Source organism: Notamacropus eugenii, chromosome 3 (assembly GCF_028372415.1).
Source record: "Notamacropus eugenii isolate mMacEug1 chromosome 3, mMacEug1.pri_v2, whole genome shotgun sequence".
NCBI classification, from domain to species: Eukaryota; Metazoa; Chordata; class Mammalia; order Diprotodontia; family Macropodidae; genus Notamacropus; species Notamacropus eugenii.
The window spans coordinates 376884658-376905200 of record NC_092874.1 but is presented as its reverse complement, the minus strand read 5'-3'; the positions used below and the strand labels follow the sequence as shown (position 1 = coordinate 376905200).

The 20543-nt window shown below is 37.7% G+C and overlaps 1 protein-coding gene across 2 annotated transcripts in view; it reads right to left on the bottom strand.

Moving 5' to 3' along the window:
* The window catches only part of GABBR2 (gamma-aminobutyric acid type B receptor subunit 2), an 818519-nt gene that overhangs the window by 584640 nt on the left and 213336 nt on the right, over positions 1-20543 (bottom strand). For both annotated transcript variants that reach the window (XM_072597481.1, XM_072597480.1), the window contains exon 2: positions 3059-3196. In XM_072597481.1, coding sequence (XP_072453582.1) covers positions 3059-3196 — 138 coding nt within the window. The remainder of the gene's footprint in view (positions 1-3058; positions 3197-20543) is intronic.

Below are 20543 nucleotides of genomic sequence, written 5' to 3'. Positions count from 1 at the left end.
CTTAGGCAGATGAGTCTTCCCGACTCTGGGCCTAGTGTTCTATTCACTGCACCTCCTAGCTATATGGTACTGAAAACTTGAGGAAAAATTGATAAACAGTCTTGTAGAAATTATATTTAAACCAACATTTCATACTATATACCACATTAAGCTCCCAATGGATACCCAATGTAGATAGAAAAGGTCATATCATAAATGTATGACAGGAGGAGAAAAGAACATTCCTTTCATTTTTTTACATATAGGAAAAAATTATTAACCAAATAAGCAATGGAGTGGCAGATCATAGGAGATAAAAACGGACAATTTTGATGACCTAAAATTGAAATGGTTGTGCACAAAGAAAATCAATGAAGTTCAAATTAGAAGGGAAAGTTTTACTGTGAAAACATCTTTATATTCAACATCTCTGATAAAGTTCTAATAACCGAAAATATATAAGAACTAGAACGATTCAATAGGTAGTAGTCAAAGGATATAAACAGGTCTCAAAAGAAGAAATGCATGCTACCATCAACCAAATGAAAAATGCTCCAAGCCACTAATCATAAAAGCCAGTACCAAATAGCTTTGATAATCAGCTGCAGTTGAGCCTTTAGACCTCCAAGTATGGAACAGGGGAGGCATGACTAGAAAGTAGTTAGTGTGGAAGACAGTGAAGGTTTTGATTGGGCTGCAATCTCAGTATGAGTGAATACTATTCCATAGTAACCAAAAATGCAAACTCAGGCCGTATTAGGGAAAGAGGTATGCTGCATGCATTTCTACACTGCCCAGGTCAGCCTACAGCTAGAGTATTTGGTGCTGGGCACATTTTGGTAAAGACTCTGACAAATCAGAGTACTCCACAGAAGAGTTAACAGAATATTGGGGAGATTGGAGGGGAAGGGAAGGGAATAAGAATTTATTAAGTTCCTAGTATGTGTCAGATCTTGTGCTAAGCATTTTACAAACGTTACCTCATTTGATCATCATGACAACCTTGGAAGGGAGGTGCTTTTTTTATCCCTATTTTACAATGTGGAAATGGAGGCAGAAAGAAGTAAAGTGACCTGCCCAGCATCATACAGCTTGGATGTGTTTGAAGCTAGATTTAAACTCAAGTTTTCTTGAGTTCAGTGGAGGACCTTGGAGGTATGAATACTAGAGACAATGCATTAATTGAAGGAATTGGGCATGCCTGTCCTAATGGAGAGAAAAATTAGAGAAGGGGTCATAAAAGCTAAATACCTCAAGGGCTATCATATAGAAAAGGAATTAAATGTGGTTTGGTGGTTCCCATGGGAACAAGATTAGAAATAACAGGGGAAGGTGAAAGAAGCAGACTTAGATACAGTGAAAGAAATAGACTCCTAAAAAACCTGTAGTTGTCCAAGTGGAAAAGGCTGCCTCTGGAGAAAATGGATTCACTATCACTGGGGGTCATCAAATGGAGGATGGATGACTTCCTGTCAAGGATGTTGCCAAGGAGGGATGGATACATGAGATACCTTACACTTTGGAGAATCTATATGATAAAGGATCCACTGTTCAAATGCATGGTCTGCACCAGAAGTTCTTAACCTTTTTATGTCATAGACCCCTTCAGCAGTCTGTTGAAAGTTATGAATCCCTTCTCATAACAATATTTTTAAATAATTAAAAGAAATCTTAAATTCCAGTTAGAGGTTAGTGAAAACAAAGATGTAATTTTTCACCATCCAAGTTCATGGACCCTCTTCCCTGGAAATCTATCCATGGACCCCATGAACTCTCCTGGTTTTCTTTTTTTTCTGACTAATACTTCTTTCCTTTTCTTTAATTTTCCCCCCTCTTTCCACTCTCTGTGTATTGGACAAGGTCCTGTCTTTGGTCTTCTGCTCTTTTCTTCAGCCCAGAGTCAAACCACCATTTTTGACACACCTCCCTCTTGCACAGATCCCTCTTCTCCCTCCCCTCCAGGTGTTTTCTCTTCTACTTTCCCTCACTGATTTGTGGCATGAGATCTTCTAAAGATTGCCACTTTTTCTTGACTCTAGATTTATGCATGCACATTGGAATTTTCTTGCTATTAGTGTGCTATAACCATATCAATTGCTTTTAGATCAGAACTATAACTAGAACAAGACAACTGGGGGGCTTTGCTCTAGGGTGCCAGGCTATAGAGGCCTGATCTTCCTCCTCTGTTAGAACTTCGCTGGTCCATGCCACAGTCAGCCTACATGACAGATCCCATGACCTGTTAGTGTATCTGTTTCATGTTTTCACTCTGCTCTGGGGTCAAGGGACACCACTGATGCTCTTTCTGCCATTTCCCTCTCCCTGTCCCTGCCATCTCCTCCTGGTGTTTGGAGGGGCACAGAGCCACACTTAGGTGGAGGACAGGATGCACCTTCCTTCTTGCATCTTTACCCCAAACGTGAGATAAAAGCCCTCTGTGAAAACAATAAAGATGAAGGCTTCTACATAACCTAAGAAAGGTCTTCCTTTGCCTAGTCCCTCTCCCTCCTCCCCCTCCCTGCATACCTGTCCAGGATTCCAGAATTCATAGCTGCAACTTTCCTTCAGTTCTGCCACTTTTTTTTCTGTAGCTCTCTACACTCCTTTTTTATCTCTCCCTTCCCCCTGCTTTAGAAGAACATTTGTTTCCAAAAGTTTTGCCTCCTGGCCATCTTGGGCCTACTTGACTTCTAAGGTCATGGCATCTGAATCTCCCAAAGCTTTGCCAATGACATGACAAAAGGTTATAACCTTAATGCTATCCATTGCCTGTTTGCCAGCCAGCAGATAATAAACAACCACACGTGATGAACCAAACTTGCAAACAACAGTAACACTGATACCCCAAGGGTCTGAAAGAGCTCATGTTCCTCTCTAAGCCCACAACTTAATGCAAAAGTGTGCGTTAGCTGTGGGAGAACATCTGAGTCATTCATGTTTGAATCATACTATACACTGTGTTAAAAAAAATCAAAACAACCAAGCTTACTTTTAAAGATGTATTTATCGTTTACTTGAATTTTTTAAAAAAGAATGTTCATTCCACCAGTAACAGGGGCTGCATTTATACCTTTCTTACCTGTACCAGATTCCATCCTTTGAGAGATTCAGCAATGATGGATGTGACTGAGGGGCAGACTCCTCCAAATACCATGAGGTGATTAGGCCCGTATTTTATTGCATCATAGAATGCTTTTAGCCCTTTTGCGTTATCACACTGGAGAAGGTCAGAGAAAAAGAGAAAAAAAGAGAGAAAAATTAGTATTAAAGGTAATTCTCCTGGCCACTACTAAGAGTACATTTAAACACAAAACTCTTTCCATTGGGCTGGATTTTGCTTATGAAGACAGAGAGCCACTTACCAAACCTTGAGTTTTGGTGGAGGGATGCAGGACTGATGGAAAACGTCAAATAGTTAAATTTTGTCCTTATTTCCTTAGATTTTCCTTTAGCCACTGGCTGCCTCACTCAATTTAAGCATTCCTTTCATCCCATAACCTCAGTGCTTCCTAGAACATTCTGTTCCTCTCGTATATCCTGAATATGGGTACATGACAAACTCACTCATACCAAGTTAGGGAATTAATATTTTGTCCCTTCCAGGAATTATCTGCATTTTAAAAAGAGCATTTTTGAAAAGGACAAGGAAGAGAGTGAAGAGAATGACAGTTCTCATATTTTTCAACATGTCAAGGTCTCAGAAAGACTTTGTAGATGATATTAATAAATTAGGGAAACTGGATAAATATCCCTGGTGGATAAGCCTCTGGTAATAAACCTTTATGCACTTAGCTGCATTTCAGATATACAACACACACTCATAGCCTTTCCGTTTGGTAAGACTGTCATAGCTTAGACTTTGTTAACACAGCCTTTGGGCATCTGGAGTCACCTCCATGCCACCAAGAGACATGGGTCAGTGGAGGGTCATTCTTCCTTCTCTTCCATCTTTCAAAGTTTGTTAAGTATTAAAATCACTCTCACTATGTTAATTGCTATGAATACAAAGAGGAATGAGCAAGTTCCTACCCATAAATCTCTTTGGGGAAACAAGCCATACACACAAAAAGATAAATCATAATAAAAGATTGGATAGACTTAACGACGTTTAAGTGACACACCACTTGTCTCCAATTCAAATGGCTAATTTTTTCCAGTTAATAATCCTTTGTACTATCATTCTCTAAAACTATTTCTCTTCACAGAGACTTATCATTCCAACTACATATTTATATGGACAAAGGTTTGTATACGATTTGGGGATCAAGTCAGTCAACATGCATTTATTAAGTGCCTACTATATACCAGAAACTATGCTAAGTTATGGGGATACAAAGAAAGGCAAGCAAAAGAGAGTTTCTGCTCGCTGGACAGTTTACAAGCTATGGGGGAAAGAACATGAAAATAATCATATTCAAACAAGATATAAATGTTATTAACTGGAGCTAATCAACAGAGGGAGGCACTAGTGTTTGGGTGGATCATGGGAGGCTTATAAAAGATGGGATTTTAGCTGGGGCTTGAAAAAATACAGGGGATTCAGAAAGAGGGAGAGTATTTCAGTAATGGGGGGACAGCCAGTGAAAATTCATAGTCCAGTGATGGAGTATCCTTTTCGAAGAATAGCAAGGAAGCCATCATCACTGAATTATAGTGCACATGAGAGGGAGTGAGATGTAAGAGAAGAAAGGTAGGAGAGGGCCAGGTAGGTGATGAAAGACTTTGAAAGACAGAGGATTTTATATTTGATCCTTGAAGTATTAGACAACAACTGGAATTTATTTAATGGGGGGTAGTGTGGTCAAGCTCAGAAGATCAATAGACTGGACTGGGGAAAGCTTTGAGAGAGGGAGAACAACCAGAAGGCTATTGTAGTAGCCCAGGCATGAGGGGAAGAAGGGAATGAGGATTGAAAAGTTCACTAGATTTAGCAATTAAAAGATTATTGGAAATTTTGGAGAGAATAATTTCAGTTGAATAGTTAAGTTGAAACATAGATTGTAGAGAGTTAAGGAGAGAGTGAGATGAAAGAAAATGGAAGCACCTAATCCTAGAGAGCCTTTTCAAGGAGTTTAATCACAAAAGGGAGGATAGATATGGGATGATAGTTGGTGGGAATGGATGGATCAAGGGAGAGTTTTTTGGGGATGGGAGAGATAATCCCGTTGGGAGGTAGTATGGAAGCAGCCAGTAGACAGAGATCGAAGGGAAATGAGAGAATGGAAATGATAGAGGGGGCAATTGCTGGAGAAGATGGGATGGATGGAGTCTTCTGATAGCCTGATGTGGCTCAAAGGTAGGGTGTCCAACAAGTCAATATTTAACTGACTTAATTACTACAGAGTGATAGAGTCTGAGCTGCTTCTTGCACTGCGATATAATATATCCAATTTGTTTAGCAAACCCTAGCCATAGTGGAGGAAAACGCATGTCCATGTGAAGGGAAGGCATGGAAGAGGATTGGTTGATTTTTCTGATATAGACAATAGATACTGTATCTCTCTCACCTATCCCCTTCTCTGTTCATGTTAATACTACCCCAACAAGGTCCCCATCACCTCTTAATTTGACTTACAAAAGCCTCCTAAATTTTTTCTTTGCCTCCAGTTTCTCACTTCTCCAATCCATCCTCCAAAAGGATACCTTGATATTCCTAAAGCATATCTCTGACCATATTAACCCATTGTTAAAGAAGTTCCTATGACTCGTGGCTGCTTCTAGAATAAAACAGAAGCCTGTTTTTCTGGGCATATTTCACATTAATCCCATCCATGCATTCTATAATGTATTCAAACTGGCCAACTTGCTGCACTTCTTATGTGACATTCTTTCTCCCATATCTTGTGCTTCTGCATAGGCGGCCATTCATACTGTACTGAAGGCATCAGCCTTTACATTTTTCTCTGTCTCAGATTTCTCCCCACTGGGTTGCAGCTGCCAATGTTGATAATATCGTTTAGTTGTGTCTGACTCTTCGTGGCCCCATTTAGGGTTTTCTTGGCAAAGACACTGGAGTGGCTTGATATTTCCTTCTTCTTTACAGCTCATTTACAGATGAGGAAACTGAGGCAAATGGGGTTAATACAGATCTGACTTTCTTTGTGTGATAACTGTTTTGTAAGTGTGTTTATACAGTTCCTGAGTTTGTCTTGGCAGGTAGCCTCCAAAATATTTTACTTTGTCTACAGTTATTTCCAATGGAATTTCTCTATCACTTGTTGCTAGGCTTTTCTTGGCAAAGAAACTGAGTTAAGTGACTTGCTCAAGGTCTACATCTAGTGATTGTCTGAGGCTAGATTTGAACTCAGGTCCTCCTGATTCCAGGTCTGGCACTCCACTGTGCCACCCAACTGCCCCTGGATTGTAGTTGCTAAAGTGATTTCCTAAAGGGCAGATCTGACCATGTCATTTCCCCTTTCATCCAATTAACTTTAGTGCCCCCCTTTACTTTTAGGATCAACTAAAATTCTCTCCTGTTCGGCATTTAAAGCACTTAACCTTTGTCTGCCTCACTTTGCTCAATTATAAAATGGGTATAAAAATAGTATCTGCTTCCCAGGGTTACTGTGACCATCAAATGAGATAATATTTACAAAGTGTGAAGGACAGTGCCCAGGCACATAGCCAATTCTTAATTAAAGCTTGTTTCCTTCCTTCTCTATCTTTCTTTTTCCTATCCCTTCCTTAACTGAGCATATGTGAAGCACATATGTAAATGAAGCACATATATAAATATTAAGAGCATTATATTGAAGTATTATGTTTCATTTTCTTAATTTTTAAAATGGATACATTTAACCTCCCCTATCTCTTTCAAGACTTCTGGGGGCTGCCTATTCAGGTAATGAGTTCCTTATCACTCAAGTATTCAAGAGAACCTGGGTGATTGATTGTCAGTGATGTTGTAAGGGGAATTCATGAATCAGATTAAGACGATGGATGGATTACACAATAATAACTAACGTGAATCTCCATTAGAAGGCACAAATACACATTATCTCTTGAACCTTGTGAGATAGGTATTACATTATGATCATAACCATTTGGCAGATAAGAAACTATGGTCTAAGGTTAAATAATTCATCCATAGTTAGCAGCAAGTAAGTGTCAGAAGCAGGCTTCAGATTCAAGTATCTCATGAGCTGAAGCCCATCACTTTCCCCATTATACCTGGCTATAAGATTCCACTGAGGGAGAGGGGAACAAATTCCACCTGTTTTTTCTCCTTTATAGGTCAGTGACCTTTAAGAGAAAAAAAGTCTCCATCCTTGTTACCATACAGCTAAATGTAACAGAAGAAGTTTAGTTTTTCACCCTGTTTCTGAGTCCAATTGATTTGATTGAATTTATTGAATTACCTTTGATAAAATTCCATGAATTGCTTTCAGCTTGTTTTCTAATCTGTGGTTCAGGACAATTCCAGTAAATTGCCTTGAGATAATACAATATTAATAAGAGTCAGCCACATTAATATTGATGCTAATCATCCCCCTTTTCCCCCTCCCCAAAAGCTAAGCTTTGCCCCTAAACCCAGAGAGTTTGGAAAACCAAGCAAAGGCAAAGCAGAATTCAGCTTGTGCCCCTTGGAAAGCTCTGAGACCCTCAGGCAGACCAGAGGCCCTGCCACAGCCTTGTCATCCTGCGTCAATAACCCATAGGATAAATCTTTATTTGGCAAAATGATCATCTCTCTGTATACAATCTACTGCAAGAAAAACTTCCTTGGCGACAGTTTCACATTCTTTTCTCTCTTCCAATCCCCCTTTCTCCCCACCCCTCCCCTTGGTTCACAACTATCCTACAGACTGCTAGAATTGCAGCAAAACTATGCAGTACAGATAAGTACTAATTTCACACACACACACACACACACACACACACACACACACACACACACACACACACACACACCTGTACATCTATATCCATAAAATATGGATATAGATAAAGACTATTCCTGGACTAGAAGTGTGATTTCTTTAGTGTGGGAGGAATCAGTCAGTCAGTCAATAAATTTTTATTAAGCAACTACTCTGTACCCAGCATAGTGCTAGGTGCAGAGGATACAGAGAAAGGCAAAAGATAGACGCTGCCCTCAAGAAGTTCACAGTGTAGTAGATTTAAGCCCTTAGTGTGGAAATTTACTGGATCAGTGTAGATCAGCAACTCCTCTCTCAGTTACAGTCTTAGAGAGGTGCTTAGGGCACTGAGAGGATACCCAATCACACGGTCAGTATATGCCAAGGCAAGGCTTGAACCCAGGTCTTCTTTACACCATTTCTTCCACTATGCTAACCTACCTTTCTAGGTATGTGTGTGTGTGTGTGTGTGTGTGTGTGTGTGTGTGTGTGTGTGTGTGTGTGTGTACACACACATATACATATATATACACACACAGAAATATACATATGTATACACACATATACATATATCTTCAAGAAATAAGTTAAACAACATTGGTATATTAGGAATTACCTTGTATCTTTTTATACATGAAAACACGTAAAATAAGAACTTCTTGATGGCAAGGGATTTTAATTTTTGTCCTTGTTGTCCCTTTAACTTCCTGAATAATTTCCCACTCAAGCAATGAATAAATGCTTACTGAATTGAGTTGAAGTAAAATATAGATGCACTAAGAAATTGTTTTGTATTACATATATTCATATAGATGATCAATATTCTAAACAGGAGATCTTTGTCCTGTGCCTAAGGAGATATATTAGGTGTTCTAGATTTATATTTATATATGTTCTATCTATCCTTCTGTGTATATATATATATACACATATAAATATATATCTTTATCTGTAATATATAACATATATACACACATAATACACACATTTCTTGTACATTTGTGTATATACATATATATGTATGTGTACATACATTTCTGTATATATGTGCATATGTGTGTATATACATATATGTGTATATATACACACATACATGTGTACATATACATATTTGGCAGCTAGATGACTTGGTGGATAGAGCACTGAGCCTGGAGTCAGAAAGGGCTAAAATCCAGCTTCAGACACTTACTAGCTATGTGACCCTGGGCAAGTCACTTAACTTTTGATTGCCTTAATCCATCAGAGAAGGAAATGGTAAAGCACTCCAGTATTTTTGTCAAGAAAACCCCTTGGACAGTATTGGTGGGCTATGGTCCACGGGGTCATTAGGAGCCAGACAGGACTGAATGACTCAGCAACAACAATTTTATATATAATATATATGCATATATACACATATCCACATACATACATACACACACAAACACACATACATATATACACACACAGCATAATGGATAGAGTGGAGAAGATAAACTAGGTTGAAGTCCTGTCTCTGACATATACTCGTTATGGGCATGACCCTTAACCTCTCAGACTCCCAGGCACCTCTAAGACTACAAATTAGAGAAAAGTTGGCAATCAGCATTGCTGGAAGGAATTCCCATGCTAGAGTTTCCCACGCTGACAAAAACACAGGTTATGAACCCCAAAGAATATTAGAGATCTATAACATTACACATGAATCATTACCTCCATGAAAACATTGTAGAGGCATGTTATGTAAATTTTGTATGATAAAAATCATATAAAGATAATCGGTGTGACCATTCTCACTCTAATATTTCTCTTCTTGGCGGTGCCTGACAAAGTTAGAGCAGGGCCAGACACCAGCCAATTGCTTTGCCTTAATTCAGATGATGGGGACAGTGACTTCTTGCTGGCTCTACTTTGAAAGGCAATTGAATTTGAAGGCTTCGCAAGTGAATTTTCAACTAATAAATGTGTTTTAAAAAGAATTCTTTCAGCATTTCAATGTGAGAATAATTCATTTGAATAAGTTGATTGGTTTATTTTCAGAATCTGAATGTTTTGTCTTTAAATGTCAAGACAGCTTAAAGTTTTTGTTCTACAAAACAGCTCTACCAGTGACACACTATGGTCTTGGCAAACTCTCTTCCGATAGAGGCCAAATGACGATCCCAATTCTTAAATAATCAACATTATACCTCCAGACAAAACGTAATCTTGTCTCTTTTCTAGGCAGAGAATCAAATTCTGCTACATTTTTATTGTCAGGCATTAGAAAGTGTTTGATTCACCATTATTTTGGCAGAAAAAAATAAGAAATACCATTTGAATTTCTCCCTCATTTATTTTAAAATGCCTCTTATAATTCAATAGTATTTATGCTGGTAATAATGGCTGACATTTATATAACATTTTAAAGGCTTATTTTGCATACCTTATCTCATTTAATCCTCATAACAGCCCTGTTAAAGTCATCAGAATATACTGAATAAATCTTTAAACAAATAATCTAATAATCAAAATAACTCAAGAGTAACTAAAAATTAAGTATCTCCCACCATCTGCTCATTGGTTTTCAGTTGCAGGTATATTAATTAGGCACCTACTGTATGCATGGTCCTGTGTTTGGCACAAAGTTTGATAAAAAATTACTTTTGTACTCATGAAGCAGAGTTGGGGCATAGTTCAATTTTACATGTAGAAGGGTTAGGTCATCCAACTCCTCATTTAACAGATAAGGAAATTATGATGCAGCAGCTGAGAAAGACTGGGAATGAATGAGTTGCCGGAGAGAGCAGGAGGAAAAGGGCAAGAAGGGTCAAGTTAACCTGGGTCAGAAGAAGGATCACCACTTCTTCAGAGACTAAAGGATAAGAGGAGAGGTTGGGAAAAGAGTTTTGAGATGTGGAGTAGGAAAAAGGAGAAAGGAGGTCCTAACAGATAGCCTCAATTTTCTCATTAAAGGAGGCCAAGACATCTATCTTGCAGCAGAAAACTCCACATATAAGTTGTCTCCCCAATTAGAGGTAGGATTTGAACTCGAGTGTTCCTGAACTTAGGTCTTGCATTCTATATACTGCATCACTGCCTTTCCTATAAGGGAGATTTCATAGTGGAGCATCTCACGAGATGACCATGACATTTTGAAAACCAGGCCGAAACATAAATTTTTAAAAAATATTATGTAACCCTTTTATAAACACTGTGATGGGAAACTGAACCATACTACATAAAAATTAATTAAAAATAACGGCAGTTGGGTGATACAGTGGATAGAGTGCCAAGCAGGAAGAGTCAGGAAGTCTCATCTTCCTTACTAGTTGTGTGACCCTGGGCAAGTTACTCAACTCTGTTTGCCTCATTTTCCTCACCTGTAAAATGAACTGGAGAAGGAAATGGTGAACCACTCCAGTATCTTTGCCAAGAAGACACAAAGTCATGAAGAGTCAGACGCAACTGAACAAGTAGGATCCTAGAATAAATTTAAATATAAACCAGTGTTTTCAGTCTCATTTTTTTCTTGTTTGTGTTTTGCTTTGTTTTCCAAAATAAAATTTATTTCCGCTTCCATCAACATGAAGAAAAAGTGAATTAGATAAATAAGGTAAAAATGAAAACAAAATAAAAAATCCAGGGACAATTTTCCTCCAGATTGTTAAATTCAAATTGTTAAATTTAAGATAGGAAGCATGATAGGCAACAAAATATCCTGTTCGATCACTCCCTTCTGAACTTCTTATCTATATATGTAATGTGTCTTTGTTATTGTTACCCTTTTCTTTATGTATGTGTGTAATAAGGTCTAGTGCTGGAAGGGAGTTCAGTGGTCCACTCCCTCACCCCCTTCTCATTTTACCATTGACGAAACTGAGTCTGAGGGAAGTTATATACTGTACGTTTGCATATGATCCTCTTACATATTTAGCTCTCTTTCCATCAATATACATATAACTTACATCTACTATTTTGTTATTATAACTCTTGCTTCTAGGAATATCTTTGTGTAGATTGTTTTTAATGTTTATCAAAAATCACCTTAGGGTATAATTCTAGGAGCGGGATAACTGGGTGAAAGGATATGAACTGTTTTGGTAACATGTCTAATTCTAAGCTCCTTTCCAAAAAGATCAAACCAATTTATAGAAAAACAACAGACAGAATGCTTGTTAGATTTGGTGTCAGAATTTGGGTTCGAATTCTAGCTCTGCCATGTAAGATTTGGGGTGACCTTGGGCAAACCATTTCCCTTCTCTGGAACTCCATTTCTTCTTCTGTACAATGATGAAGTTGTACTAGGTAGCCTCAAAGGTGCCTTGAAGCTCTAGATCTATGAACCTGTGAGAGCCTCATTTGTTAGAATACTGTGCTTTGGCAGTTATGCTAGTATTGAGTTTTTTGATCTTTGCCAAATTTGATGCATATAAAATATTAAGTTGACTTCATTTGCATTTCTAATTTTAATTTGTTATTCTTAGTTGTGATTCTTTTGAAAACTCCTTGCTCATATACTTTAATTACTTATAGTCGAGGAGGTAGCTCTTACATGAGTCATTTCTTTATGATTTGGGAGGTCTTACTTAAGTCAGAAATTATTTTTGCAATGATCTTCCCCCTAGTCTGTCTTTTCTTCTTACTCTAGATATATTGATTTCTGTTGTACAAAAGTTTATTTTTACATAATCAAATTCACCTGTTATGTCTCTTATGATACCTTCTAAGTTGTGCATAGCTCAGAAAATTTCCCCTTTCCACAGTAGTCAAGTGAAAGATACAATACTTCATTATCATTTTTTAAAAATGATGTGCCTTTTATAGTTAGATAATTGTTCTTCTTCGTATTTATTGTGCTGAATGGAGTGAGGTGACATCTACTCCCATTTGCAGTCAAACTACTATCCAATTATTCTAATGATTTTTTCCTGAATAATGAATTCCTTCCATGGATTTTTATGATCTTGGGTTTCACAAACCCTAGTCTACTGTATACGTTTGGTTCTGAGTCATATTTAGAAAACTTATTTTACAGAACTATTTTCAATTTTTTATTCTATATCAGATAGTTTCAATAATCACTGACTTCTAGAGGAAGGGGATCTGATTATACAGATCTCTTTCTTTCTTTTTATATAAACACTCCAGTAGTTTCCTATGATATTTTTCATCATTTGTTCTCCTACCTCTTCATTGGATTCTTCACTGAAGACTGAGGGTAAACATTGAGTTCTCAGTGTCCTTGTTATCACATCACAAGTCCTTTCAATTTATATTGGCCTGAAAAGTCTTCAGATATGGATCTCATAGATGAACTATCTGCTTGTCATCCAAGGACAAGGCTACGTTAATAAGGGACTCATTGTCAGAGTGGCCAAAGAATCATGAAATTGTTTGGCCACTGAAAGTCTTAAAGATTCCTACGTTGTAAACAGGTTGTGATCTGAAATAATGGAAGGTATACACACACACACATTTGTTGTTGTTCAGTCATTTTTTCAGTCATGTCCAACTCTTCGTGATCCTAGTTGGGGTTTTCTTGGCAAAATTGCTAAAGTGGAAAAGAAACTAAGGTAAACAGAGTTAAATAACCTGCCTAGGGTCACATAGCTAAAGAATCTGCAACCTGATTTGAACTCAGGAAGATGAGTCTTCCTGATTCCAGGCTGGGCACCCTATCCACTGCGCTTCCTAGCCGCCTATATACACACATACAAGAAATCAAAGACCTCTAATGTATTGAAGTCATATTCCTTCAGATGAATTTTGTTCTCATTTTTCAAAATTCTATAAAGTATTAAGGATGGCTTCTATAGCAAATTGAAGTCTGCTGTCCAGAAATCAAGCTAAGTACACAAAAAGCTATTACGCATAGGTTGGCCACTAAGAAATAAATTCTTTGTCTACAGTAATCATGGAAACAAAGAAAAAAATATTTCTATGGCCATCAGTCCTGGGGAGCTCATTCTTGTTTCTGTAGTACCAGTGCCAGAGTGGCGGGAAAAAGAAAATAAGTTACTAAGAATCACTCAAAACACCTCAAAGAATACCTTAAAGTGGCCACATTATTTGAATGATGTGGCCACTTTAAGGTATTTGCTAGTCTCACTAACTGGGACCTAGGTATACTAACAGTTTAATCTTTGACTCAGTGATCATATTTATATAATTAAGCTTCAAATAGTGTAAATTCCAACGTGTGAGATCACTTCAGGGAACTCATTATTTGCACTAATCGAGATTTGGCTGTACTCTAGAAGTATAAAAGTACAAAAGATTGACTAGTGAATTGAAAAATTATTTGTCAGAATGAACAATGTGGGTGTAGGATTGTGTTGGAATATTTTTGTGCTATAAGAAATGATAAGCAGGATGATTTCAGAAAAACTTGGAAAGACTCACATGAACCAGTGCAAAGTGAAGTGAGCAGAACCAGGAAAACACTGTGCACAGGTATAGCAATATTATACGATGAAGAGTTGTAAATGACTTACCTATTAATGATGAAGCATACTATTCGTCTCCAGTGAAAGAAATGATATTATATGAATACAGACTGAAGCATACTATTTTTTCCTTCCTTCCTTCCTTCCTTCCTTCCTTCCTTCCCTCCTTCCTTCCTTCCTTCCCTCCTTCCTTCCTTCCTTCCCTCCTTCCTTCCTTCCTTCCCTCCTTCCTTCCTTCCTTCCCTCCTTCCTTCCTTCCCTCCTTCCTTCCTTCCTTCCTTCCTTCCCTCCTTCCTTCCTTCCCTCCTTCCTTCCCTCCTTCCCTCCTTCCTTCCCTTCTTCCTTCCTTCCTTCCTTCCTTCCTTCCTTCCTTCCTTCCTTCCTTCCCTCCTTCCTTCCTTCCTTCCCTCCTTCCTTCCTTCCTTCCCTCCTTCCTTCCTTCCTTCCTTCCCTCCTTCCTTCCTTCCTTCCCTCCCTCCTTCCTTCCTTCCCTTCTTCCTTCCTTCCTTCCTTCCTTCCTTCCTTCCTTCCTTCCTTCCTTCCTTCCCTCCTTCCTTCCTTCCTTCCCTTCTTCCTTCCTTCCTTCCTTCCTTCTTTCCTTCCTTCCTTCCTTCCTTCCTTCCTTCCTTCCTTCCTTCCCTCCCTCCTTCCTTCCTTCCCTCCCTCCTTCCTTCCTTCCTTCCTTCCCTCCTTCCTTCCTTCCTTCCCTCCTTCCTTCCTTCCTTCCCTCCTTCCTTCCCTCCTTCCTTCCTTCCTTCCCTTCTTCCTTCCTTCCTTCCTTCCTTCCTTCCTTCCTTCCTTCCTTCCTTCCTTCCCTCCTTCCTTCCTTCCTTCCTTCCTTCCTTCCCTCCTTCCTTCCTTCCTTCCCTCCTTCCTTCCTTCCTTCCCTCCTTCCTTCCTTCCTTCCCTTCTTCCTTCCTTCGCTCCTTCCTTCCTTCCTTCCTTTCTTCCTTCCTTCCTTCCTTCCTTCTTTCCTTCCTTCCTTCCTTCCTTCTTTCCTTCCTTCCTTCCTTCCTTCCCTCCTTCCTTCCTTCCTTCCCTTCTTCCTTCCTTCCCTCCCTCCTTCCTTCCTTCCCTTCTTCCTTCCTTCGCTCCTTCCTTCCTTCCTTCCTTCCCTCCTTCCTTCCTTCCTTCCCTTCTTCCTTCCTTCCTTCCTTCTTTCCTTCCTTCCTTCCTTCCTTCCTTCCCTCCCTCCTTCCTTCCTTCCCTTCTTCCTTCCTTCGCTCCTTCCTTCCTTCCTTCCTTCCTTCCCTCCCTCCTTCCTTCCTTCCCTTCTTCCTTCCTTCGCTCCTTCCTTCCTTCCTTCCTTCCTTCTTTCCTTCCTTCCTTCCTTCCTTCCTTCCTTCCTTCCTTCCTTCCTTCCTTCCTTCCTTCCTTCCTTCCTTCTTTCCTTCCTTCCTTCCTTCCTTCCTACCTTCCTGTCTTGTATGGAAATATATATTAGTATGGAAATATTTTACATGACTGCACATGTATAAACTATATTCGATTGTTTACTGTCTTGAGGAGGGAGGAGGGGGAAAGAGAGCAGGATAGAATTTGAAACTCAAAACTTTTAAAAATGGTTTTAAAATTTGTTCCAACTTGTAATTGGGGGAAAATAAAGTATTATATACATATATATCCCATTAAAAGCTCATTTTCTTGTAATAAACAAAGTCAGGAAATGATTGATCAATCAGCAAGCATTTGTTAATTCTTATTCTGTGCCAGACTCTATGCTGGGTGTTGAGAACACGATGAAAAAGTGGTGAAACATTTATCACAACAAGAAGAAGTTGCAGCTAAATGGAAGTTTCTTTTTGGAGAAGCAAACAAAAGAAATTTGAAGACTTTATTGTTCAGTGCTTATAATGAGCATAAGCGAAAACTGAGAAAATGTGTATTGAAGTTGACCTAATTCTGAAAGAATTGATGGATCATTTTCTGATATAGCTCAAAGAGAGAAAGATATACAAAGAATGGGAAGTGTCATGGGTGGTTTTACTAACCTAAAAAAGCAATCAAGGGTATGTCAATACTTATTGACACACTTACTTACTTATTCAACTTTATTACACTGATATGAGAATGTTCTGTTCATGTATTAAGGATGTAATCTTGATATATGAGAAGGGAACAGGTAGATTTTAACAAAAGGATTTTCTAAGGAAGATTACATCTTTATGGTCAGGCAACTGACTGAAAGGTAGAGTGATTACAAGGTCCCACTGTGATTGTGGTTGATTAAGCACAAAAAGCACTTGACTTAGCAGACCAACCTGAAAGGCTTCCACCAACAAGGAATCTTGGGCATAGTTTAAGATCATATAACATTCTTTAATAACTACATTCACAGTCTTAACTCCACTCAGAGACTGATCATTCAGAAAAATGCTTACTATTGTCCCTAGAAAATATCCTGCATAAAGTCCAAATGTAGGTAGATTTCCTTTAGGTAGTGAGACTCAGAGCGAAAAAGTGACTTGCCCAATGTCACAATATATATGTTGGAGCTGGGATATGAAGCCACATCTCTGAACTCCAAATCTAATGCTCTTTCAGTCTTACCACCCTGTCTCTCAATGCTGTCTGTAATTACTCAAGTTTGAAACAACAGAAATAATAGAATCACAAAATATTAGAACTAGAAAGGACTTTAAAGATCATCTAATATAGGGGTTCTTAACCTTTTTGTGTGTGTATCATCAGTCCTTCTGGCAGACTTTTTACCCCTTCTTAGAATAATGTTTTTAAATTCATAAAGTACAATACATAGGGTTACAAAGGAAATGATTACGTTGAAATTTAACAATTAAAATATAAAAAAGCACATGAATCCCAGATTAAGAACACTTGATATATTACAATCTTTTTTTAAGCAGCTAAGAAAAATGAGGCCCATAAAGGTTTATAGCATCTTGTACAAGATCATGTGAAAGTAAATAGCAGGTAACTGACTAGAATTAATGTCTTCAGATTACCGAATCAGATATTCTTTCCATTACACAACATACTTTCCTTAATCACTTTATCAGCTAAGTTTGATAAATTACTGGTTTTGGTCTACCCTCTTGAATTTATAAGGGTTTCCACTGTAAACAGCAACGCTAAGGTTAAGTAAGGTTGATTAACTTTTGGGACAGTGGAAGAGTGAGCCAGATCATTGGATGAATATTGACCCTATAAATACAAAAACAGACGTCTTGGAAAGATTCTACTGTTGCTGCTGCTGCTGCTGCTGCTGCAAGAACTTGTAATCTCCTGGCATGGATGTTGAGAGTTCAAGATTAGTCTCATTCTACAATGGGATTCAAATTAAGAGGTAGAAGAAATGACCAAAAATATCACAGGAAACCACATATGTGTACGTATATTTGTTTAATAACATAATAATAACAAAATGAAAGGGTTTTCATTGACTTTCAGGATGATGGAAGAGTAAGACCACTTGTTGAATACCAACCTATCAATTATAAGTACAGATAACTTGGATATGTACAACAGGTATAATAGCAAAATAATATTAATAATGACAAGACTGAAAAAGAATGAACAACCTGAATAAAAGTAATCCTGGCACAACAGCAAAATTCTGGAATATTCGAGAATAATCAAGCAATAAGACCAGGGAGAAAGTACAGAAGAACTTGAGAAATTTCTAGCAAGAGGATAGAATGGTTCATTCTTTCCTTAAAAGAAACATGTTCTTTTAAAAAAAAGAGAGATAAAGGAAGACATTGAGAATCTGACATGTGTTGAAGACCGAACAGCATCACTGGAAGTATGTAAGGTAAGTACAAACTGCTGAGCACATGGTATAGTTGGTAACAAGGAAAAGAGACTGAAATGACAATTTGAGGATACATGGGGTTGAAACAAATAGAAGTCAGCAAAGTAAGTCAGCTTGAATAACTTAGGAAAGAAAACAGAATGATTTAACCTGGAAATAATGGATATTCTAAAGGAAAGTGAGAGGAAAGCCACCTCTGGAGAGAATTCAGAGAATGATTTGGAACAGAAAAGGAGCCAGTCAAATGAACAGAATTCTCAGAATGAGTACCCGCTAGTAAAACTCCCCAGAGCAAAATATGCCCAAGGCTCTTAACTGTCGAGTTCCTAAACTTCAAAGATAAAGTTCTATCAAGCAGCAAAAAAGGGAAGGAAAATTGTTATATCAAAAAAAGATTCTGTTGGGGTAAGATCTCATCAACATAGCAGAAATAATGGCTAAAAGGAAAACATGATCCAAAATTTACATGAAACTGAAATAAAGAGCCTTGGATCCAAAGACAGTTATCCTACAAAATGGATCATTCTTTTACAAGGCAAAAGAATAAACCGGAACAATTAATACTCCCTTAAGGAATTCATTGTCAAAAGCCCTCACTGAAAAAGTTAAGTCCAATTAAACACTGGAACAACATGTGTCCTTTTAAGGAATAAGAGACTAAATCCTTACACATTTGTTTAACTCTTATGATAACATTTATTTACATAGCATTTTAAGGTTTGTAAATCATTTTATACTTGTAATCAAATGAGTTAGTCTTTACAAAGCTCTTTTCAACCCATAAAACATCATAAAAATGTTATCATCATCATCATCATCATCATTATTATGTTATTTGAATATTGTATGACAATCTTGTGAAATTTGCGCTATTATTATCTACATTTTACAGATGAAGACAGTGAGGTTGAGTGGTTAAGTGATTGGCTCCAGGTCATACAGTTAACAGTCGAGTCTTCCTGACTCTGTCCCTAACTCTCTATTCAGATCTTAAAATAAAATAAAATAAAATTGAATTAGCAAATTGATTATTAAATTTGGCTCTTCTTTGCAGCCTATCTATATCCCTTAGAGTTCCCCTTCCATTGTCTAACATGTTAGATATCTGTTCCAAATCTGAAGTGTGCACTTCAGATAAAATAAAATTGATGTTGATAAAAATGTTGCGTGATACAAATGTTGAATATAAGTTACTAACCTATATTATATATATGTATAAATAATTATATAATTATATATAAATATATACTAACCATACACATATATAACATATATATGTGTAACATAGGTTATATGTCAAATATAGGTTACTAAAAGAGAAGTTGCTCATTTATTAAAGCATGATCCAATAGACTGTTTAAGGTAATATAAAATATAAAGGTCAAAAAATAAAAGGAATCAGGAAAAAGAGAGAGCATCAAAGGGATGATTCATGATATCAAGATAAAGTCACAAAGAAAAAGAGAGGCAGCAAGGTTTTATTTCTGAAGAGCTGGTCCAGGAGTCAGGACAACTTTGGCTCATGTCCCACGTGGGATGCACAGTGATGTGTATTCACTCCAGACCATTCAGTTAACCTCTCAGTATCTGTCACAGACAGCTTTCTAAGACCATTAAGTGCAGAACAGTTGCCAGTCTGCATGCTAGGGAACATTTTTCTCATCAAGGATCTTCCTTCACTGATAAAAATCATACCCCCCCTCAAAAAACCCCGACAATCATAGAGAAAGTAGGGGTGCAGAAGTGTCTAAATCTCAAACCATTGCTTCAATTTCCAGTAAATGGGAGAAGAATCTAAATCCACTCAAATTTACATAGTTATCAAGAATAGACTTTATTTAGGAATGGAGAATCATCCATAGAACAATGAAAAGAATAGTCATGTAATAAAAAGAAGAAAGGTTACATTCCCTTCCATTCGGAAAGGACAAACTCCAACAATGCCCAAAACCCCTTAGCAAAAAGAATAAAAATAAACCTTCAAGGAGAAAAATGATAATAAATAGTGACAGAGGAGATGAGACAACTAATGCTTACAACATTAAATGTTAACTATCCAAATCCCTTGTAATAAGGGAAGGGAGAATGCTACGAATTAGATAAAAAATCAAATACAAATAATAGATAACCTATTAAAAAGAAATTTAGAGCCAAAAATGCTGATAAGTTAAAACTAAAATATCGCCTTAATTTACTGTCTTCCACTAACTCAATGCTCTTGCTAATTGGACTTAACCTTTACCTGCCCCTCCCCACCTTGCTGTCTCTTCCCACCACCCCTTGCACGTGCTGTATTCTCTACATTCTCCCTCCCTGCTCTTTGCCTGCAGAATTTCTAACTTGCCTTTAATACCCAACTCAGATTCAACCTTTATCATGAAACCTAGCCTGACCTCCTCTTAGACCTTACATTAACACTTTATTTTGCACTTATACTATAATTAAATCTACATATGTCATTTACTTTCGTCTGACTATAAGTTTCATGAGATCAGGGCACCTTGCTCTGCATAGCTAGGTGGTGCC